A 25,121-nucleotide genomic window follows, 5' to 3' on the forward strand; every position below is an offset into this window, starting at 1 on the left:
AATGTAATTCACACTTACTTAAAAGATTGTTGTGTTGAAAAATGATTCGTAATCTACTTATCACTAACACAAGAATTAACATCATGTCAAAGGCTATCATATAATATCACATCTGTTCTATGACATCATTATGATGAATGACACAGGATGTCCTTGGGTGAAATGGTCATGCGAACGCATGCAGCGACACCTGGCGGAAGAAGGAAACCAGGAAGTGCAGACATAGCAGAGGTGAGCAGAGAGGGGTTCGGGTGCGGTCTCCGTACGTGGATTGGATGTTCCTTTCTTTGGTCTCCAACAATACTAGTATATGATTTGCCCGTACACTGACATTACGAATAGCGAATGACATGGTGTGGGTAGGCTAGACAAAAAAAAATGTCAAAGTAGAAATCCTGACAAAAACGCCTAAAAACACGTCAAAAACCTGCCGGACCCACTCCTCCGCTTCCAGAACAAGAGATATCGAACCCAGAAGTTCTGCTGCAGTACCGTAAGAGGTCACTAGGGGGCCGAAAATCTAATCATTTGGAGGTCTCATCAAGATCTACCCACGTACTAGATATCAAGACAATCCATCCAGGCTTCTCCAGCTACTCTGCTTTTCTACATACATACATACATACATACATACATACATACATACACACATACATACATACATACATACATACATACATACATACATACATACATACATATATACATACACACATACAAACGCTACCCAAAACATAGTCTTCTTGGCGAAGATAATCATCACTCAAACTATATACACACCAAACATGAAGGCCATCCGTCAACCGTTCCTTATTCCCTTTCAAATTCCGAAATAAAACCTGCTCCTGCAGTTCCATAAAGCCACTAGGGGCCCCAAATCTACACGACTTAATCTCCTTTTTTTATGACAATATACCATTTACGTGATTGATTTATTGATTGCTTTGTCGTTGTTTCAATACATTGTGCCATGTACAATTGTCGAGCACTAAAGTTCATTCAATCATTCATTTCAGATTGATACACAAACTCAAGTTTTATGGCATTTTAGGTAAACCCTTGTCTGGGTTCAGACTCCTACAGGACCGCTCTCAAACTGTAATGCTAGACGGCGAGTGCGCTGAACCTGTCCCTGCAACCTCTAGTGTGCCACATTTATAGAATAAATAACTGGTTGCCGGAAAAGTTACGCTGGGCTAGTGGGTTGGTCTACCTCAGCATTCTACCCTTTCTGGGCCTCAAGGCTATTCGTGGGGGTTTGGCCTCTGATGGAATCGTGTTCCTTAAAGAAAAAGATGGGTCAATCTATGGGTCAGTTTGAAAAGTTGACTTTCATGTCCTTGCCAAAACGTAGACTCTACCAGCCTCTGCGGGTCGCTGGGAAAATAGTAGAAATTGGCCAAATATGAATAGAGTCAACTGTATGAAGGGGGTCGGCTATAGGGTTAGGGTGTAATATGCTGCGAATGTTACCCTCCATGGCCAAAGTCCCCCGGCAAATGTTCTCCCTATAGCCGGCGCGGTTAGTCTGGTAGAGACTAGCCAAAACGCGAAGGGACTGTAGAGATGAAGTTTTACACCTTGAATGCATGTGCACTAGCGCGCTACTATTGGAGTGATCGCTACGCGAGCCGAGGGAACGGATCCCATCATCCATCATGAGCAACCTCTCTAAGACGGACCGCGTACAATAATGGGGGGAAATGAAGTCCTTGGTGAGGATATTTGTGGCACATGTGTGGCCCCAAATCACCGAGAGAAGACATCGAAAGGATTTTCCGACAAAGTCACCTAATACCACAGTTGATTAGAATAATGATGTCTATTGTGCACTTTAACGGACTTGGGTGGTCAAATGTTACAAAATGCACTATGCACAAAGTTGATATCATATAAGCATGTATATATATATAGAATCTGTTTTCTATTTGTAATATAGTTAGTGTAAATTAAGCACCCAGCTGAGTGCGTCTTTTCCCAAAAAAAGTGCGTCCAATACTCCAAAGACGCAGTGAGGTATGCCTGGCGGGAACGCTGGGTCAACAACAATCGACGGACAATGTGTGTGAAATATTCCCCTGCCCCTCGCGTGCCAGTAGATTGGCGTTGGTTATCTCCATAGAAATATTGTTTCGAGCGTGTGTGTGTGTGTGAGTGTGTGTTTGCGTGCGTGCGCGTGTGTGTGTGTGTGCGTGCGTGATTGTGCGTACTTCGGCAGACAAAGTTATTTTTTACATTTGTAATGAATTCGTACTTTGAACTAGTCATTTTGTTAGAAAAACTTCGGAAAGTCAAGTTTCATTTCAGCCTCAGTTCACTTCAGGAGTATGTAAATCAACACATCCAAACCAATATAAAACTAGAGTTCCACGAACACATTATCTTCGCCAAATAATCAAGGCTTATTGTGCAGAGTGATTAATATTTACATGCTTATCACCTCCTGCAAACTTGATCATACACCATACCGTTTGAAAGTTATGATGGGGGGGGGGGGGAGAATGAGTCCAGTCTAGATAGGGATAAAAATCATTTGGTGGTACAGGACTAGTATATGTGTATAGTGTGCTGATATATGTTATAACTGGTCATCAAAAAAATTGAAAGTTATACTTAAATGGTACAGTCAATATATATGAATAGAATAAATCTTTATTCCATATCATACACATTTTGCAAGACATAGTACATGTTACTTTTCCATACGGTGCTAGGTAATACCTAGCAGTGGTGCAGTTTTGGTGCAGTGTATTCTCTGAGCAGAGGAGTGGGTCCGGCTGGTTATTCACATGTTTTTAGGTGTTTTGTAAGGCTTTCTATTTTGTTCCCTTTCCGTTATGTCTCAACCCGTGTGTTGGACAAAAATGCCGAAACTGAACACTTTAAAAACCAACCGGACCCACACATCTGCTTGAATTGTAGTGAGACTGCCCCATTTGTTTATTTATGTACCCCATCTGTTTATTTATGCTTCTAGGCAAGGCCTTCTGCTGGCCTGTTTCAGGGAACCCTGTCACATGCCCCATTATGTAACGTAATGGATTTACAATTATCCTGACTAATTATGCAGATTAGCCCTTGTTTTCTATAATTAGACATCGATTGTGCAAAGCACCATCTGAGCTCTCTACATACAAAACTTCACGACAATCTCTTCACCCCATCTCAAGTAATACGTGTCCGAATGTCAAAACAAAAACACCCACTGCAGTTCTGAACAAGCCGCTAGGGGGCCCAAACTTACAGAACTTACTTCTTGTGGCATGAACTATCTGCCACACAAATATCATGACCATAGCACTTTCAGAAAATATGCCAGTAAATTTTGAAGCTCCGCTGCAGTACCTTAGGTACTTGCTAGAAGGCCGATTATCGAACTTGACCTTCCTTTCCGTAAACCCCACCCATCTACTAAATATCAGACAGATCCATCAACAGCTTCTTGAGTTATGTTGTCCACAAGAAAATACACATCCACACAAAGCCCGCTGCAGTACCGACGGAAAATGCCAGGAGAACCATTTTTGAACCTGACCTCCGTTTCTACAACATCTACACACCTGCAAAAAATCATGAAGATCCATCAACGTTTCCGTCACTTTTTTTGCCTACATACAAACGCGCGAAAATTAAAAGTCCGCTGCAGTACTGTTGAAAAACGCATGGTAAACCATTTTTGAACTTGACCTTCCTTTGCACAACCACTACACACCTACCAAAAATCATAAAGATTCATCAAAGGTTTCTTGAGTTATGCTCTTGACATACATACAGACCCACCCAACAGCTGGCTCAACCGAAAACATAATCTACCCCGAGTACTATAGTACTCGGCGAAGATAAAAACAGAAGGTATTGTTCCCGGTGTCCACATTTCATTTATAATCAATCATTCTCAATGAAGATGTAACTTTGAAATTGAATTGTCTTTTATTAGGAAAGTTAGGTAGCATTCTTTGACAAGTTGATACAGTATCTATCTTATAAACCAAACTGTCGTAAGGTTTTATGTATAAACCAGAAGAAGTTCGGCCGGAGCCCGTCCAAGCTCCCACCGGCACCAGCACAACGATCGCCCGAAGGACGCCTTACTTTTCATAAGTCGGGGGGAACACCAACGACGGTCCTCCGACCGACCAAAAAAACGGGTCTAAAATCGTCGGACTGCCGCCCGACTATTGGCCGAGTGCTGGCCGTTGCGGGCCAGCTACGGACAACCTCGTCCTGTTGAGCTCTCCGAGCTCAAAAATCGCCGCCGAGGCCTCGCTAAATTTAAAGGCACCCAGAGCATCTCACGAGGCTTGAAAAGTGGAAATATTCTAGTTGCTGTAATCTTTATGAAATTGATATCTAATGCCACTGTTAACCACATTTGCGTGCAGATTTCTTATGAAAAGTGCTCAAAAGTGGCACAAAAATAAGCTACGTGGACCTTTTAGTTTCACGCGCCTAGTGTAAATAGACCGATACCATAACCCCGCTCACCTCCGTCAAAACGTTTAAATGCAAAATCAAAATATACAAATGCAAATATTTGACTGACATGCAGTCACTCTCTCATTGGTCGAACCGCTAATTGTGATGGACAGTCAGGATCAGTCTATTTGGGCTTGAATTTTCTATCAGTTCTCACCACACAACGACATCGTATCTTTGCTTCTTTCATGTCGATTTGTAATGGTATAGTGTTATTGAAACCTACTCTGTGTAGGAAGGACTAGAAATTTGAGTTTTTTTCAGTCAAGTTTCTTGCCTCATAAAATGCTCTGGATGCCTTCAAGCGCAGCTTCCAGTGACACGCGAACGTCGGCCGAGCTCCAAAAAATCGTACTTCGTACTTCGGACGAAAATACCTAGCCGCCGGATGGCTGGAAAAATAGTAGAAATTGGCCAAATAGAGCGAAAAGTATGCCAAGGGAGTTGGCTACGGTGCGGAAAGAGGGTCCAATATGCCATCCACGGCAAACTGTACCCCGGTAGCAGACTAAGTCCTCTTTCATGTTTTTCTGTCTATTTGGCCAATTTCTACTCTTTCCAGCCGCCTCTCAGAGGCGAGCCTGGTAGATGCTAGAAAATACCCAATTGGAGCTCGCCGACACTTGGAGCTTGCCCCTAAGCCTATAATATCCAAGCAGATTTATTGAAGTCTAGACAAGTTGTGGTGCCGTCGTCCCCCCGAAAATCAAGCTGAAACCCTTCTGTATATTTTCACTAATAGAGATTTTCTTCACTTAGCGTACTCTACCAGCACAATTTGCCTCTCAAAATGTAGGAAATAACGTTTCAGCGGGTCAAGATGTCAAAATTTTCTCCGACGTTAGCATACTCCGGGAACGCCCTAGGATTGTCGCGCCGCCAGCGTACTAGTATATGTCGGGACGGCGTCCGCCCCCAAAGCTCAAGCTGAAACTCTTCTGTATTTGTTCAATCTTTCAGCAAAATTTACCCCTCAAAATTCAGGGAAAAGCGTCTCAGGGCGTCAAGATTTCGAAATTTTCCCAGAGGAGAATGTTGTCGACGGCGAAAAATATGTCGGGTGGGCTCGAGGGCGTCGCACACCAAAACTCAAGCTGAAACGCGTCTATATTTTTCAGATATAGAGATGTCATTAAACTTAGCTTACTTTATAAGCAGAATTTGCCCCTATAATCTATGCTTGGTCATGTACACCTGACTTACACAGGTCACGATGTTGACAGTCCAATTATTTACCAATTACCACTTAGAAGAATTATGTCACTTTTGCAATAATCATTCAAATTAGGAATTTATTTGCATAATTGGTATCTATTAATGTTCTATCAGCCATAAACTACATATGTTTTCATGGAGATAACAATATAACTAGTTCACAGACTCCTAACTTTTGAAGTTACTGTGATTTTGCTGTTTTGTCCACTGAAACGTCATTGGTCGACTCTCTGTCATGCGCAGTTTGAGCGGGAATTCAAAATGGCGTCTGCTGCAAAAGTTGGTAGTCATATTTTGGTTCATCGACAGCTTCAAGACTTGATTGAAGTTCTGCAAACTAAACACGACAAACTCAGACAAGAGGTACGTACTCTAGAAGGTTAGTGTTTGGTTAGCCATGGCGACTAACGAAGGGTGTTTTTGCTTGATGTATTACTATTCTACTCTACTCTACTCTACTCTACATATACACCCTTCGTTAGTCGCCACGGCTAGTGTTTGGTGAGTATTCAGCCTCGGCGTGTAAAGATGACCCCCGGCACGCTCGAGGAGGCCAAAATATGTCCGACAAGGTTACAAAAAGTAATGCTCTTATATACATGATTTATGTCTAATAATGTCCACATTTACTCAGCTTCCAAGTCCTGTAAGAATGAAATCCTTGTCATTTAAATGTTACCACTATGGAATTATAGTATTTTGTCAAGAATTAACGTTATTCGTTTGCATAATTGATATCTATCGATATTCATCTCTTTTTCAATTTACCTATGTCATGTGTTTGAGAGCCCTATAATGGAATGCAGCAGATTTATAAACTTTCATCATCAATTATGCAAATGAGATATTAATTTCCAAAAATGACATGATTATGTAAATCATCACTGAAGCTATCCACATACCAAAAATGATGACAAGCCGTCAACTTCCTCTTTAGTTATTCTATTTCAAACTTTGAAACAAAATTATAGTATCCTCTCATTAATTATTCAAATTAGGTGTTTATTTGCATAATTGATTTCCTTCGATATTCCTCACCTCTTGTTCTCAGTCACATGTCACATATTTGAGAGTCCTATTGTGGAATGCAGCAGATTTATAAACTCTTCTCATTAATTATGAAAATTAGATCCTTATTTGCATAATGATCATATGATTACAACTTATATAATACAAGCCATCTACAAACCAAAAACCCACCTATCAAATATCAAGACAGTTAATCCAGGCATTCTTGTCTCTGAGTGTGATACCATATTTTGTTGCTTCAGTTCTTGTACCTACAGTCAAACTTGCCCAAGGCGACCACCCAGGGGACCGAACAAAAATGGTCGTGATGGACAGGTGGTCGCCATGAAGAGGATTCCACTCATAACATGTTTCCAGGTCGAGGTGTTCAAATATAGTGTACTATGTAGATGGATGGAAAATTATGTGATTTTAGACAGCATGACCCCACCAGGTTCAATTCTCATTGACAGAAAGATCCTACAGAAATTACATTTCCTGTTATCGTTGTAATATTTGTATGCTGGTACATCATGTACAAATTTTCATCATAAATTTGACTAAAAAACAATGTCTGCCTCTATGATCTCGCAGTGCCCTCCCGTATTCACACTTTACGTCAAGAGTACAGTCAAACCTGTATTAGCGGTCACCTTTGCATAGCGGCCACCTGCCCATAGTGGTCACTTTTTGTCGGTCCCTTGGATTTTTCCCATTGACATAAGCATTAAGAATTCGTCTATAGTGGTCACCTGTCCAACGCGGTCACGGCCACAAGGTTTTCGGTCCCGCGGGTTTAGAAACACTGCCGATAACGGTCACGGCGCATGGTCGCCGCGCCGCAAGATTCGGGAACCTTCTTTCAAATCGCCAATTCGGCAGAAAAATATTATCATTATAGCAGTGTTACCCATGAAAATGTTGTTAATAGTTTTATTTTGCTCCTGGTGTGGGTTTTAAATTTCCAATACCGCTTAGAAGCCAAAAATTTAAGACAAACACAGCCTCTTCCGTGCGGTCCGGAAAAATCAGGACCGACCAGTCATCTTGAGCCGATGGTCGTCTTGTGGAAGTGGGCGTTAGACCAAGTTTGACTGTATGTAAATAAATGTACCACTTATTGCTCGTGGTCAATTAATCGGCCGTTTCTCTAGAGCGGCCACCTGTCCATAGCCGTCGGTTTTGGCCAGTCCCTTGAGTGACCGCTATAGGCAGGTTTGACTGCACGCACACGCACACACGCACATAAAATTTAGTTTTTAAGGCCTAAGACAAATCCCATAGAAAACACCTGCTGACCCCAGCCTTCTTTTGGGCGCCAACTGCTGGATAAAAGAGGCAATAGGTTTTCAATCTGACAACTGAAGGATGAAACCAGAAAGTTGTGATATCGCTCCCGACCACATCGAAAGGTAACAGTGCAGCATAACGCACAGCGTCGGCGATTACAAACAAGCAGCGCCCAATAAAGGTTTGTGAGAGTCATGAAAATAAAAAGAAATAAGAATTAATTTTCATCAATAACGAGAGTATTCCAAATGTTCATACACAGAAGCGTTATGCCGCGCTGAAACCAAGATGGCGTCACGGACCGAGGAACAACATGTCTTGACCGATGTTTTGCCCTCCACGAAGTCATTTTCCGGCGGAATTTAGTAAGACAGGGACACATTTTTGTTGAAAATACAAGAATTTCTGTGAAATCTGACTTTTTGACGCCATGCACTTTGTGATCGTTTTGAAAATTGAGTTCAAACCGAACCAAGCTTGCGGTAAACTATAAGATTACGATGGGCACAGCAACATTGATATTTAAGTACAGTAGAATCCGCTTATTTGCATAACTGATTTGTCAGTGTATTTTATGCAATAATAAGGAGTAGTCCATTAACCCTAGGGGACAAAATGAGCAGCACTGAGGGGGGAGGGGGTTGTTGTGGTTACTAGGATGGCACTTGAAGGAAACAGACACACTTTGTGTCAAATTCACTCACTCCCAGGTTATACAAAATGTAACATATTGAATTCATAAGCATATCATCAGTTTATTTACACATGTTGAATGCAAAGGATGGCAAACTTAGCAAAAAATTGGCAATTCCATTCTTCTGTATCCTATCACAGCAAATGACAATGGAGACTGGTAACAGCTTTGACAAAAACAAAGGACAATAAGAGTACCTATGGTGTAGTCTTACCATAGAAACTTCCCATACTGGATTTACATTTGAATGACATTTGCATACAATCCATAAGAGTTAGTGACTTTGACATGTTCAACCGGTTTTTCCTGTTGCCGTTGGCATTATTTTATGCAAATAGCAGGAGTATGCGAAAATACCTAATGCAATTATGCCATCTTATTTATAATGGAGTGAATGGGAAATGGTTTGGGTTTTCAGAATTTTATGCATATCCCCGAAGTATGCTATTAACAGTAATGCAAATAGCTGGATTCTACTGTATTCCCAAACCTTTGTATTTACAATGTTTATAGTGGGAACGTTTTATTAAAACACTTCATGGAGGAATCGATACTATTCATATATTTTTGTCCATCAAGCCGGTCAAGGTCTTTAAAACATTTCTGCAAAATCCGACAGCAAAATCCGATCGTCATGGGCAGGGATTGTGCTCTGTGCAGTCCCAATTCGTGGCGGTCGCGGTCGTGTTGGACGGGTGGTCGCCTTGGGCAGGCTGCTTAATGCTTGTGCCTATGGGGAAAATTTTCGGGACCGGGAAAAAGCGGTCGCCATGGCCTGTTGGTCGCGTTGAAGAGGTGGTTGCCAAGGCAGGTTTGACTGTATGTTTGATATAATAAATCATCTTTTATTTAGCCTTTTGGCATCTTGTGCTTTTTTGTCCATCTTTAACGCATTTGCATTAGATATGGAGTCTGCAGCAGATGGCATCTATCGAATTTACTTGCTGTGGCCTAAATAAGCACACAACAATTTTGCCTGCCTGAAACAGCAAAGAGGGCCTGCATGGGGGGGTCCCGACAACGCTCTACGCTAAATTCGGAGGGCCGGCTACGTAATACGCTAAATTCAGAAAGCCTCCATACGCTCTACGCTAAATTCAGAAAAGCCTCCCTACGATCTAAGCTAAATCATGGAGTGGTCGGCAACGTTCTACGTAAAATTGAAACGGCCGATTACGCTCTACGTAAAAGGGGCATGCAGGCCCTCAGCAAACAGCCCTGGCAGCTGGGTTGGATTGGATGGGCTTAGATAGCCAGCTGGCTGTACAAAGCTTGCAGTGGTGAATCCTGCCTGGGAGAAAGTAGTGAGCTCATTATCAACTTCCACAGAAGAACTGGACAGGGTTACTGTCATCCTGAGGTCCCAAGTTCGAGGAGGGCCACACCGCTGGCAGGGTATGTCCCAGTTTGAGTGGATCGGTCTGGTCTTACCCAACTTGGTAACTTTTGTGCATCTGTGTTGCAGTTAAAAGCGAAAGAGGGATGGGTGAATAAAGAACAGTTTGAAGCTGTGCAGAGGGAGTTACAGGTGAGAAAAGTTAATGTTAACCTCAAAGTCAATATCATACCTAATCTTTGCTTGACTAGTACATACTAGTAATTGTGATTACAGCTGAAGAAGCACATAACCTTCAAGGCCACAGTGCAATTACACTGAGCCCAGTTTTCATTGGCACTGGCATTAAGAGGGTTAACAATACAGATACGGTGCTGCCTAAGGCCTGTATTCTCTTCAAAATCACTGTCAAAGCCATTGTCTACTGGGTACTAGTAGTGGGGAACAATTATCATCTTTCCTGTTTTTTATTATTTATTCTTATTTGTAGTTTGAAAGAGATGAGCACATGAAGACAAAGGCAAAGCTGTCTTCTGAATCAGAGAAGCTGCAGTTTGCACTTGGAGAGATAGGTGTCCTCAGTAAGCAGCTTGAAAGGGAGAAGTCAGCTTTTGAAAATGCGTAAGTAGCTCTTTACAACTCTTAAAACGTATGCAGCATGACCACTTTTGGATAAGACTTTACAAGACAGGTGATGGGAACAGTCTCTCCTAGTGATATATAGATAAGATCCTTGTGATTTTTTTACATCAGCTCTTGAATAATCTTAGTATCAAATCTGAAATAGATTTCACAACAGAAGATGTGAGCATCCTTGTACAGTAGTTGTACTGGATGAATGACAAGTTTTATATATGAAATCAGGGATACCTGAAAAACAGGCTTCACAGTCTGAGTGTAATTGTCCTGTATAAATAAAATAAATGAAATGAAATGAAGCAGAAAATGATTCACAAACTCTTATTTCCAGATTGTGCATGATGAAAGGTAAAGCTCAGAGAGAATCACAACAGGCCAATCAGCTGAAGGACAAGTGCTCAGGTAAGCAGGTACAGATGGGACTTATCCCCCTCACATTTCTACTAAGAACTAATTAAACGGCACCTTGAAAAACATTTGAGAAGCAAATAGTGCATAATCATCATCATCATCATCATTGTGAAGTAAATACAATTGCAAGTTTTCATAATCTTTTCAGACAAACGCTTTTTGCTGTGTATCAAGTTTTGAACCGGCTGCCGTGTTAGTTATAACATCACTTGAGGAAAATAACTTTTCAACCTAGCAGCTAGAATTAAGGACTGGAAGTATGATTTTTAAGATTTGATGTCCAATAACATTTTGTACAAACGTCTTGTTCGATTAGTAAAAAAAATTAATATTGAAATAATACTTATGATGGGTGCTTGTAATCAGGGTCTGCCGGATTTCTTTGTCCTTGGTGATGTAAGCACTTTAATCTCCAACTTCAAAATTCTAGTAAATAGATACACAAAATTTTTTACTTTTTTTTTCCTTGACTGTAGTACTAGTACTTAGTAAATTGGGCAAAAACATAAGAAATGATATGATTATTCAAGTTTCAGCTTGAAAAAAGCAAAACACTTTACGGAAGACATCCAACTCATCCCGGTCCTCCCATCGTACAGTATACAGTAGATGCACCTGTTTGTTGAAAATTATCAAAAAGTAGTTTTTATTATGTACCTCTGTTATTGATGAAAAAAAACATAAACATTGAATATAAAGCATTGGCAGACAAAAACTGAATAAAGGCATTTAGGGCATTTTGCTTTACTGGAAAAATTCATGATTTGGGAAAAATTGAAGAGGCGAATCTGAGAACCAACACTTAAATTGGTGTGGCCCTAGCTGATAATTGCCACTAAATTATGCAGCTACCATCCATGTCCGGAGACGAAGTGCTCACTGTACAGGGTGTGCCTATAGATTTCCCGCTGGCTGCACGAGAATTCTCAGGGTGCCTCCACGTCCTGCACAGAAGAGTGGTGCACTTCCCACAATTCCCACGCTGCAAATTCAGCTTGCAGTGTCAGTGCTAAAAATGTATTGTGGTACCTCTTAGTATGCTGCAAGTAATCCTACACAAGTCTTGTGCACTGACAGTCAAAAATTAGGTGTTTGAGCCCAGATCCGACTCACAGCTTCATTTGGATATGGTCTTGGTAAAGGTATAGGTGGTCCCATAGCCTTTATGAGGCTGTAGCTAGGGACAGTGGGTAATGGTTATCCACTGTGTCTAAAGCACAGTATTGGAAGGCAGAGCCCATCTCTCTCCTTTTACTTCCCAACTGAAGTCAGGTACCCATTTTTACACCTGGGTGGAGTGAAGAAAGTTGTTTAAAGTGCCTTTGCCAATCACACGTCTAGCCAAGAATGCCAGGAATCAAATTGGTGACCTATCAATTTCGTGCCTGCTAGCTTAGTAACTACAGTAATAACTAACTAGAAAGGCAACATTTGCACCAGCAAATACAACAAATTTCGCCCATTTCCCTCCCCATGCAAAAAGCGATTGTTCTAAAGTCATCCCTATGCAAAAATGGAGCATTCCAAAATAATGTTTAACTATTTTAAAGTAAGACCATATAATGACCATTGGAAATATCAATGCCATCCATGCTAACGTTTGTAATTGTATGTCTGCTATGTTGGTATTTGAATAAAGAATTGAATTGAAGACCAGTTAGAAATGGATCTCTCCCAATTTGAAACCCTATGCATGGATGGGTTCTTCCAGGCACCCATCTTCATACTGGACCATTCAAAAAACACCTCCACCAAAAGAATAATAATCAACCAAGTCCAAAATTGAATTTTAAAAAATGTCCCCCTCATACAGGAATGGACTCTTCCAGCAGTGTATGGACCAACAAGTATCATGCAACCAGAATCTTGCTGAAGATCTAGATTTTCGCAATCCCAGGGTCAAGACAACTTTGCATTACGCAGCAAAAGAAGTCAGGTTTTGCAAAAGTTTCACAAATTTCTGCTGGATGTGCCGCAAATTTCTGATGCGTATTTCGTGACCTGTAATGTAACACTGACACATCCCATCTACAAAAAAGAAAGGATACACAACAATTTGTAGGGATATGAGCCTTAACATACTCTTGGTGTAAGTGAAAACAAGGACACATGGACATAGTAGTATTACCATTTTACCGCATCCAGCTGACGTCCCGATGAATAATGTACAAATTGCCATGGGGGTTGACTTTGAGTGACATTCTACCGACTCAAAAACAGGTTGTTCCTTAAGGCCTGATTGGTACGGCCGTTTTGTCGTTTTTTTTTTTTTTGCTTAGACACGTTTATATGACCTTAGAACTCTCTTCAGGCCAAGGTGGGAACAATTGCTGCTATATAAAACCTAATTAGTGGTAAGATATATTATTAATGACGAATCTCCTCTCCAAAAAAAATGTTAGCACCTGTCCGAGAGCACTGCCATTCTGCGTGCGGCGAACGGTAGTTTCAAATTACAATATCATTCTATCAGCACGACTAGAGAGAAATTATAACATATATATCATTAGTGCAAAGGAAATCCATGATATTGACAGAATAACAGAGAAAAAGGATGGTTTATTGTTTTGCCAGATTGGTTTCAATTAACTTGTATTGAAAAAATTCCTGGTTTTACGTAAACTAACGTAACATGCACATGTACATGTATATATTCAGTTCTTGTTTCGTCGAAAAAAAGTATTTTCACAACAATGATGGTAGCGCTGGACACTGGCACAAACATGACCAAAAACAATATATTCCGCCCATAACTATAGACAATTTGATACCACAATATGATACGATCGTGGGTATGATCTGTGCATGAACCATTAATTGATGATAGGGATGACATGTTGTTGTTTGTTCCACAGAGGTGGTGGCACAGTGTGAGCTCCAAGAGGACATCCTGAATGTGAAAGATCTTCGGATCAATGACCTCAAAAAGAGACTCACCAAACAGAAACAGGTACACCTGACAAGTGTCTTGCAAGAATCTAGCAACAAAGTAATACAATTTTAATTGTATTGAAACCACATATGTTCTTGTGATACTTTGTTTCTAGATTCTAAAATACATTTCTTATCTGCTTTATGTGATACATGATAATGTAAACCTTGAATTGTATGTAGTGGTTTTATTTTCATGGCGCTACAAATACATGTAGTAATAGCACCGCAAATATGCATTTTCAATGTATGAGAGAAACAAATGAATTTACGGTACCTAATTTATCTTTTAAGCCTGTGAAATTGCAATGTTCTCATATTTTGTCTGCAATACTTATTTTGCAGGTTGCTGTTGGGTACTTAAAAATGTCAGAATGGTGTTGCAGAAAGATCCATTTTTTTGACAATTTGTTTTTTCCTAGGTCAAAGGAGTGAGTGAGTCCCTACCTACCGGTACCTACCGACCGACCGACCTACTCACCTACCTACCTCCCCCTCATCATGGTTCATGACCGGAGAAGTTTTTTTCCTGATCCCTAAGGGTGCATTTATTGCCCTCTCTGTCACCTTGGCCCCATCATAATGTCCATCACGGTCTGTCTCTACTGATTTGCTATACCAACCTGATGAGACTATTCACAGATGTTCTTCATACATTCACTTCAGGCACACAGGGCTCAGATGGAAGACCTAGAGATACAGCAACAACAAGATGCCTACATCTCCAGAATACTAGAAGAGTCAGGACAAGGGAGGAGGAGAGCTGGAAAAAGTAGAACTGGAAAGGAAGGATTTTCACAAATAGCTGTTGACGAACTTTAGATCAGGGTCAAGGTCATATCATCTAGGCTTGAAAACTAGCCGAGAAAGGTGTATTGCGGAACTGCGAACACACACCACTACTAACAAACATACCAACTGGCTAGAAAACCTCCATTTTCACAGATTTAACTAGAGTTCCAGGACCTCATACATGTAACGTTGCCTTCACCAAATGATTTTTACCTTTTCGACTGATGTATTATGAGTGTTTCTCATTTATCTTGCAAATAAGATCATCATCAATATTTATTTACTTTGGTTTTCTAAACAGATTTTGATGTACCCCCGTACTTATTGCGGAAAAATGACATAGTAATTGTTATTAATAAGCTGAAATGCTAAGACACAAGCTGAAATCCCGCCAGACCACAAGAATCTTCAGGGCATAAGAAACTATATGTTTTCTTATTTCACTGTTTCTTGTGAACTATCCAACCTTGTGTTTCTGTGTTTGCATTTGATCAACTATTGTTATATTTTAGTTGCTACTCTGTCACATGATATTTCTTTGTATACTCTACTATGTTCATTCCTATACCCTATTAGATTTACTTTGCTGATATTTTGTTCAGTTGACGCCTACCTGGTATCATACAAAGCATCACTAAAGCTATCTACAAACCAAAGCTCACAATGATTCGTCAACCCCATCTTGAGTTACAGTATTTTCTCATTAATTATGCAAATGACGTCATCTTTGCATTGAGCTTCTCTCTTCCTCAGTTACATATGTCACATGTTTGAGAGTCCAATCATCAGATGCGGCGGATGTATAAAATGCTTTGTATGATCAGATGATAATTACTGTAAATCACTTTAAATACAGGAAAATATAGCGGTAGGGGGAAAATGGAGTAGGTCACAGCACTTCATTTAACGGTGGGAACAGACATCACTGTCTCCAATGTTAGTGATCAAAAATTTGCGAATATGAAATTTTAGCGTTTGACTAGTGACCGTTAATTTAGCTAAAATTAAGTTACAATTAACAAATCAAGAATTACAGTATGCAAATCAGATTTAATTTGCATACTTAATGAGGCAATTTAAAAACCCGTTGCGTTCCATGATATGACTATTCAAATATGTGACATTTGTAACAGTGAAGAAGAGAGTAATGTTGATAGATAGAAAATATACAAATGAAGACCTAGAGGGCATAATTAATGAGATACTACTATAATTCCATACTGGTAAATGAAGGCAATTTCATACTTGTGGCATTTGGAAGTTATGTGAATGTGAACATTGTTGAATTGAATTATGCTAATAAGGACCTCATTTTCATAATTGATGACCTTCTTTGTTAAGCTCATACTTTGGACAACCTCTGTTATTTGGGTGGAGAAGATGATCAACTGGTATGATTTATAATCGATGAGAAACACTCATAATACGTCTGTCATACAGGTTAAAATCATTCACACCAAGCCGGATTGCACCAAGACGATTAGTAGGCAGCCTTCTGTATGTACAAAATTACCTAAATGATATACTATACCTAGTTAACTTTATGTCAGGTTAGGTAGAAGATATTTCACAAAGTCATGCTGTTTGTTGGAATAGAAATGTACAGTTGAAATCCTTAAAAATGTATTGTAAATTGTGTTTTCTAGATTCATATCAACTTTTGTTTGTCCAGATGTGGACCTTTAAAGTGCATGTACATTGTATTGAAATAATTACAGACTTTGTTGCACTTGTCTGATGAATGATTTGAATTGTAAAAGTACAGGTACATTGTATAACATTACTATTTTCTAAATGATCAATAATCACTAAGGCCACAACATCTACATTTTATGAATGGTATCCTCTGCTGACTCCAAATTTAATGTGAGAGGGCAAAGAAAGGCTAGAGTTTCAAAATAAACAATGTAACAAGAACTCAAGTGACAAAAACATGGTATCACAGCCAACAAGTCTTTTATTCCTGTATCTAAGAAGAGCACAAGTTGGCAACTTCACTCCAGGCATTCACATTGGTGCCTCTATTACAACTATCAAACTAGTTTCTACAACAGCTGCTACACTCATGGCACCTCACCAGTGTCACCTCTACAAGTGCAATCAAGGGTGGCATACAAAATATTTTCCCATTTTGGTACTTTCTTGTCACGTTGATCATTTCTGGAGGGGAAATCTTTTTTCCTTCCAAATGTCATCCATAAAATTTACTAATGCACTGATGAGGTCTCAAAATGCTTTTGTGTCGTAGATAATTAAAGATTGGATAGATGTACAAATCTATCAAATTGTTTCATGCAATTTAGTTCATGACATTGTATATATGTACATAACATTTTCCTAAACTTTTGTTTAGCCTTGAAATAACTAATTAAGGTTATTTTCTCATGTGAAAAATAATTGTAGATTTATTTTGCTAAGTGTTCTGTATGTGTCTTGATAAGGCCACACCAATTTGATTTGTTGGGTCTCAGATTTGTTCAGAAAAAATATGGAGCGACTGCGAAAGAAATTGCAATAAGTCTGGGGTGAAGATAGGGGCTTGCTTAACATAAACAATAATACAATTATTCAAGTTTGCAGCTTGAAAAAACAAAGACTTTATAGTAGAGAGCAAACTCACACTGGTACCCCCATTGTACAGTAGATGCACTTGATTGAAAATAATGAAAAGTACCTTTTTTACCTTCTGCCATTAATGAAACATGAAAGCTTTTTAAAAAAGCTGGCTGGGCGCAATTGGAAGAAATGAAAGAACACGCCAGCAAAAACAATATGTCTCCTCCTTTTTTTTGCAAATTTATGCAGGGACTTGTATCAAGTCAATGGCTGAAATAGCCAAGTCAAAGTAGGACATAGAGATTGTTTGCTTGGTTGGGATTGCAAATTTCCCCGCTGTTGACAGGATCATCCTGCCAATTGACTCAGGCAACTTGTCATTGGACCCTGATCCTCCAAATACCAGCTTTTTTCAAAAGCACTTGTTTATTTTTGTTTGGATTTGGAAAAAAATAGGAGCAGGGGATTCCGAGAAGTAAATTGGTGTGGCCTAATGGGAGAAATACATTTCTATGTAAGGAAGCAATTTTATGTACATCAAACTTCCTTCATATGGCAATGTAAGTATCCATATGTACTAATCTAATAGACCCTGTAGGAAAAGTTTAACCTGGTCTCCATCTCTATCATGCCTTATGGACGCTGAGTCTCTTTTGTCCTCTCCGCTAATAGTTAACAGTTCAAGATGACATATTTGTGGAGGTATGGGGACCTGGAGCTTGATTTCTATCGCTCGAATGTTTCACTAAAGGTGTTTACACAGATTCTGCACAAAGTGTCATGTGTATCATTTCAAAGAGATTCCAGCCAAAGATACCGGGTATGAAATTTTATCCATAGTGATCAATAGACATGAGCAGGATCTTTGGCAGCTCAATGTGATTTTGTCCACTGTGTGTATGTGAGCTACAGGCTGAAACTAAAGGCATAGTCAACACCAGAGGAGATTGTTCTGGTTCTTGTGTTGTAATGTAATTGTATTGGCAACTTGACCTTGAACCTGGACTAGGCAGCAGTTACATTATACAGCATCAATATTCTGATAATCCCCCGTACCCTTAAGATTAATTACAGCCAGATGTAACATGTTATATCGGGAACAACCATTGGACAAACTTCAACCGGGCCACTCTAAGATAAATCTTGGGTTGAGCTTAAAAATCACCTTTGCAACATGTTTCTAGATAGCTGTTTCAAGTTATAGCCTTTGTAACTGTATTTTCCACTTACTTTGGGTCAAAAATGGACTTTGATCTTGGTCAGTCATCCCATTTAAACCCATACTTAAGAGTTGAAAAAAAGGCCCTCACAAAAATGGGGCGCTCTTATGAAATCTAGGTCGATGTTGAAAATAATGTTTGTAGTGTGTGTGTGAATAGTTAGCAACTTAATTCTTCTATTGTGTTGATGCAAAAATTGACCTAGAAGTACATGTAGCAATTATCCCATAGGAACCAATACATAAGGGATTATTCCCATCATACACAACACCTCACGGGTCTGCATGAAGGGGCACTATTCAATTCCTAGATTATAAATGGTTCATTCATCTGTGAATACTTTTTATAAAGTTGGTTGATTTTGTATTCATAAAGATGTCGTCTTTATGAAAATAACACCTGCTTCTGTGATTGACTAAGCCTTTAAAGAGAAATTCATATACTTTTCCAAGTCCTTCACTGCTGATCCGAACATCCTTTTCCGTGAACTCAGAGAACATGATCCAGGTGATGCAATACTTCCTAGAGTACCCATTGACGTACTGTAGTAGTCACGAATCCATTCTGTTTTGGTTGAGAAACTTTAACACACCAGTGTTTGTTTTGTGACGTTAATCAAACAAGGATGTCCTGTTGCAGGTGACTGCTGACGTTTGAGGATCCTGCTGAAACCAGTTTCTTGGTTCAACTTCACCACAAGAGTTCACATCTCACTTCAGGAAGGAAATAAAAGTTTTTGAACTCTAAATAATGTTTACCTCTAGAGCATTGGTTACTTTGTTACCCCGGGAAGTTTGCAGCTACAACTCACGATCCCGTTGCTGCATTGGTATGTCACTTGGCATGTCGTCTGGTAGCTTTTCCCCAGGTTTTTCCGAGATGACGCATTCTCAGTATTACACCGTACCAATTGATGTGAAACGTGAGTTGAAATTGGTTGTGCCTACAATCCGGTCGTCTCTTGTAATCTGGCCGCTGATTGGTCCATGACCCCGCGCCTGCGCCAGCCAGCTGGGAACGTGTCGGTCGACGATCAGACTTCAGGTATGTGTTCGAATATTCTCTTCCACGTTTCAGTTATTCTAAGCAGGAGATGAATGCTGCCGGTGTGTCACCTGGTGGGCAACATGGTCAAGATCACTTGGGCCAAAAACGGGACCCACACGATGTAAGACCGTTTATATTAGCCCTATAGTGTGCGGGCACGCCTTCACCGTTATACGGGCCGCTATGTTTGGGACAGAAACACGCCGGCTTCTCACAAATTAGATTATTGTCTTTCAACCTGTGCTTTTGATTAACATTGTGTAGTCCAGGTCTGGCAGTTCGCTCCTTCAAAGGAATTGCAGTCTAGAAACAAATTCAGAAAATGTTGGAAAGTGACGCCGGTGTCGTGTGATGTTTCTCAAGATCAAGATCAAGAAATGGAAAAATGCTGAAAGTAACTTATTGTTTTGGGCGTTCCCAAAGTTGCTAGAACTATTGAAAAATACGGTTTTAGGCTGGACCTAATGGTTTTGGATAAGCAGGTTAGAAGAAAATCGATAGATGACAAACGAACCTGTGTGTTCAGCCGCTTCTGTTCCCAACAGTAAAGCTGTATATTGTTACCGCAGTGGGAAGAGTCTATTCATGCATTCATTCATACCATGGTGATTTCCGTGTTGTGGCTCATAATCACTAAGTAAAACACCAAGCGTAGTTGATTTACGGAAAATATACTCCAAATGTAACAAGTGTGAGATTTCAAAAGAAAATTTGATATCTTGGATTTTTGTGGGAAAGTTATGGAATGAGCGGACAAATTGAAAATAACATAACAGAGTCAAAAACAGGAGCCACTAACTAAGTCAACATACCAAGTTGGGCAACATCTCAATGAATATTTAACGTCTTGTGATGTGTTGATAAATGGAAGAAAAGATACCAACTACATGAGATCCTTTTTTTTAATCAGAAAATAATCAAGGAGGTTAGAACAAATGAAGTGGAAAATAGAACGAAGAAATTGAATTGGTATGGCCTTAAGCTATATTTTGAAAAGGTAAATGAAGGATTAATTGTCACTCCATGCAAAAATCTAACAGACAGTAGTTTGACTAAACATGACCATTCTCACTTTTTGAATAGGAAAAGGTGCTTGGTATTTGTGCATGTGGTTGGGTAGGTGGTTGATTGGGTGGGTGTGTAATGTTATGTGGACAGCGTAACTTGTGGATGGATCCGTATGATACATAGGGTTATGCCTAAACACCTCACCCAAACTCACCCAAACTCATCCGAGTCTAATATGCAGTGTACACGGGCAAGGACTTTATTTGACACTTCTCTATGCAGTTATGATAAAAAATATGTAGTAGGTCTTAAGTATTTACCAGGTTTTGCATGTTTCTCCGCTAGTTTCCAAGATAAGAAATACATAGTTGTATTTGAGGCTGAAAAACACTTTGTGTACAGTTATTATAAGTTAATTGCTATAAAATTGTGCCATGCTATAATCTATGATTCAAACAGCATCCATCATCTTATCGTCCTGTCGTCTGTCAAACTAAAAAAAGGGGACCTAAGTGGACCCCATCAATGAGAATCCAATATGGCGGACAGACATTATTTCTCTTCTTGGAATGAGCGGGGTAACACAACAAAAACTGCCAAATACTTAAGAGTTGCTGTATATTTTCTTATTCACAATTGCATAGAAAGTGTATCCAGAGTGTCACACAAGACAAAGTCCTTGCCTCGCGTACACTACATATTAGACTCGTATTAGTTTGGGTGAGTTCGGGTGAGGTGTTTAGGCATACCGGATACATAGGTACATGTAGGTAGGTAATGCTCAAAATGGTCTGTTGTGATCCCACACAGCGTCTTGTACTTTAGCCACAGAGCCTTGGTCTTTGTTCGGCACTGACCTACTGTCCTGTTGAAAGCAGCAGTCCCTCATCAGTCTTGGAAATTCCTTGGCACTAGTCAGGTGTTTCTGATATACGCCTTCAAATGTCCTCTGGATCTCCTGATTCCCCAAATAGATATCAGGACTGCCGCTGCCTTAGACCCGTTCATACTAAGTCGCCCAAAACGCGGAAATCGCCGAAGCGGGATTGATGTGGCCTAGTATGAACGCTCCAAGTCTCATTTGAAAATGTCCACGCTGCACGAATATAATTTTTCTGCTCGGAATATGTTCAGGCTGAGCTCCCATTGATTAATCCCCATTGAGTTTCAAGTCAATCCATCGATTTTTCTACAAAATACACGGCGCGGCCCTCGGCACTATACAGGGTAGAGGCCGCATGTATCTCGTCCCAAATATGCAAATGAGTCCGCCATATTGGTTTGTTTACGTCCGGGGCCGTGGATTCCCGCCCCGGGTATTTTGTAAAATGAAGTGACTTTACAGGCGTGTACAGCACAGAAACTGAGTACACATTCAGGGGACATTTAGCGCCCGTGTCACGATGACCAATATTTTGGCTGATATATTGGGCATTCGCTATCATCATCATCATCATCATATCGGGCAGCTTGCCCGGACTAAGGCTGCTCTCTCCCTCCAGGCATTCGCTAAAAAGCCATTTTTGTTGGGCATTCGCTAAAAAGACAGGTAAGAATCTTCAAGTTCGCTTTATTTAACTTTGGATCGATGGATTGACTTGAAACTCAGGATTAATTAACATATTCCGAGCAGAAAAAATTATATTCGTGCAGCGCGGACTTCGCCAGAGTGGGCGTTTGTGGGCATTCTCTAAAAAGTTGATCCCGTATTGATGGCCATCTTCGGGGATGTGGAGCTTCAGAAGGAACTCAAGGGCTCCCACCGAAACCAGAGTGTGTACGCTGAACTGGTGGCCAATCTGGCCAAAAAGGAGTACGTGAAGACATGAAAGCAATGTCGTACCAAGGAGGAACCTCCTTGGTCGTTCTTAAAGGTAAAAATCTCAAGATAAAGTACAAGAAGGTGATTGACCACAACAGGGAGAGTGGTAACCTTACGTCTTTTGTCGTTTTGATCAAACTACTAGTAGTACAAGGAATGTAGCTTGAACCGACTTAGCTAATGGACGCGATTTTGACCACTCACAGGCGTTCGACCCCTGGTGGGAAGGTATGGGACTCGGGCGATTTGGTCGTCGACCAGTTAGAAATTGAGTCGGCAACCGTAGAAAGGTTTTACCATTACAAAATGCGGTGGAAACTTTCACTTTCCTGGGCTAACCGCAAAGGTACCTGGGATGTATGATGTCATAAACATTGAGGCAAGCTGGATTCCTGAGCTTTTGCATTCATGATGACAATTCCTCCAATTTTCTCGATTAAAGTATCCAAGAAGTGTCTCAGGCTGTAGCTTGCGTACTTTATTTGAGGTCACTGTCTGCACAAGTTGGAACAGAACCTCAAACCATCCGGAACACGGATGCGGGGAGCTTCGAGTAACGCCGATTCATCCATAAAACGTTTAGGTAAGAATGTTGACGTGTGAAAATAAAGTTGAACTGCAATAAATGACAGTGTTTCGTTTGTGTATTATTGACATTAACACGAAAAAAATAGATGCGTACCGGACTACACTACAAGTAATTTGACGTACTTATCACCCGGCGTCATGTCGCCGATGTCCAGCCAATCCCAGTGCCCAAGGAACCCGAAAAGAATCGGCGGCATGGCGGCACGGTAAGTATACCATATGAATAAGACATCGGTAATCTTTTTTTAGGTCTTACACGAAAATTTTAAGTAGGCCGCCAAAATATATAAGTAGGAGACGATTTTCGCCAGCGGTCTGCTTCTTCTGACAGGCTGATTGGCATGCTAATTGCATTGCCGTAAAATGCTGTAAAACTATAACGTTATAAATTTGTCACGTTCTTCAATCAATAAGATAAAATAAATCTTCGTAAGAAATAACTATCGGGAGAGTGTTTTCTGATCATAGCATTCTTACCCAATGTTGTAATCATGATCGCTGTTGACAATTTTCCTCAGATTATTTGCAAATCTGCACCTCACTGCCGGCTAACCGTATGAAGTTCAACTTCGTTTTATAGAGGATGATCGAACATGAAAAGCTCCGGCTAGAAATATACTGCAACAAGTTACTACGCAATGTCTTAGTAACAAATATATTTTAAACAAGTATTTGTGGGAAGGAACTGCCTTCAAGACATGTACTTGTCAGGACATTTCAATTGTGGCATCAGCATGGAGAAGGGGTGCATACTTTAGTCGGGTTTTCTCATGTTACGTTTCAGGAGGGAAGAGTTGCCTGGAACTTTGCCAGAATCTGGGGTGCATACTTTAATTGGGGTGCGTACTTTAATCGAGAAAATACGGTACATGTATTACAAACTGCCACAAACCTCCTTCGAGAGGTGGCTCAGAATAAACCGGATTGAATCTGACTTGGAGCGTTCATGTTCACAAATAATTGGGCTTGGCCTATTAAAACGGATCTAACCGTGGAGATAGCTGATTCTGCATTTTTTAATGTAACAGTCTTTGACTCTTACACTTTGGACAATTTTATTATCTGTGTAGACAAAATGGTTGTTCATGCATATCTTATCCTAAATCTTTAAAGTACATTTGTCTTGTGGGAGCTAGGCTAATAGGTGTAGGCTTTTGTACCCTGTTTGATTTCAGAGCAAACAATAAGCACTTGGTGGTGGATAAATATGTGTTTAAGACTGGCTGGTTGTAAGTATGTTATTCCTGCCTGATATTGGTAGGCTTGGTTAATTAACAATAGGCTGCAAAAAGATGAATTGAATAGCTACGAATAGCTACCACAACCTTTCATTTAGACGTACACATCATAACTACAAAGGATAACGGTATATATAACACAAAGGCTCTTGTAATTTATCATATATTATCACATGGCCAGATGGTGTCGACCAATCAGAAGCCTCCATTGCCCACAATAAGTGGTCTGTTATCACGCCATAACACACCACTTATTGACGTCATGCCATAACAAAACCGTTGCATTTTGTAGATGGGGGTATCTTTTTTATGAATCTTTTTCTTAACCTTGTTTAAAATATCTTTATTGTCTTAAAATTCCCCCAAATGTCCTAAGAATACATGAAGAATTCATGAAAAAAATGAAAAAAAATCAATTCAAGTAAAATTCAAACGGAAGGACTAAAAACAATATTTTTCACACCCCCGCCGTCAAAGTGGAACCGGCCCAGATCAGGCGATCGTTCGCAGAACGCGTTCGAACGTCCGCCATAAGAGTACCACAGTTTTTCGTCGAGGAACTGTCAGACGCCGACTTAGAGTCAGTTTTCGGGTCATGGGAAGTTGGGGAAGACGCCCAGGAACATACTTCAGCAGTTGAGGATCATATGTACAATGGATTGATTTTACATGTATAGTATTAAATAAAGAATCTATGTATTATACAGAAATTTGTCTCTCTTATATGGGTCAGTTTGGTTAGGCTATGTGATAATAACGTTAATGACCCGCCTGTTCCTCGGTGTATATGGTGTCATAACGCCTGGTCATGTGCTATAACCACCTCATAAAACCACCTCGTTCGCTTCGC

The 25,121-nt window shown here is 40.2% G+C and overlaps 2 protein-coding genes across 4 annotated transcripts in view; both read left to right on the forward strand.

The window, feature by feature from the left end:
• The first annotated feature begins 5,914 nt into the window (after positions 1 to 5,914).
• On the forward strand, positions 5,915 to 18,123 carry LOC136431413 (spermatogenesis-associated protein 24-like). Of its 2 annotated transcripts, none has more exons than XM_066422770.1 (6): positions 5,915 to 6,054; positions 10,149 to 10,211; positions 10,510 to 10,640; positions 10,990 to 11,060; positions 13,925 to 14,025; positions 14,673 to 18,123. In XM_066422770.1, exons 1-6 carry the CDS (start codon positions 5,953 to 5,955, stop codon positions 14,820 to 14,822), a joined length of 618 nt encoding a protein of 205 aa, XP_066278867.1. In that variant the 5' UTR covers positions 5,915 to 5,952; the 3' UTR covers positions 14,823 to 18,123. The 2 variants fall into 2 exon arrangements, with proteins under 2 accessions (XP_066278867.1, XP_066278866.1); XM_066422769.1 differs by having other exon boundaries at positions 5,916 to 6,054; positions 13,925 to 14,019; positions 14,667 to 18,123.
• A 1,369-nt stretch (positions 18,124 to 19,492) lies between these two features.
• Positions 19,493 to 25,121, forward strand: part of LOC136431412 (bifunctional UDP-N-acetylglucosamine 2-epimerase/N-acetylmannosamine kinase-like) — a 28,069-nt gene continuing 22,440 nt past the window's right edge. The window contains exon 1 of one of the 2 annotated variants that reach the window (XM_066422768.1): positions 19,493 to 19,612. Coding sequence is in view for 1 of the 2 variants with exons in the window: in XM_066422767.1 (XP_066278864.1) it covers positions 19,662 to 19,736 (75 nt within the window). In the remaining variant the exon portion in view is untranslated. The other variant, XM_066422767.1, reaches the window with a different exon arrangement.

The sequence above is a fragment of the Branchiostoma lanceolatum genome, chromosome 3 (assembly GCF_035083965.1).
Source record: "Branchiostoma lanceolatum isolate klBraLanc5 chromosome 3, klBraLanc5.hap2, whole genome shotgun sequence".
NCBI classification, from domain to species: Eukaryota; Metazoa; Chordata; class Leptocardii; order Amphioxiformes; family Branchiostomatidae; genus Branchiostoma; species Branchiostoma lanceolatum.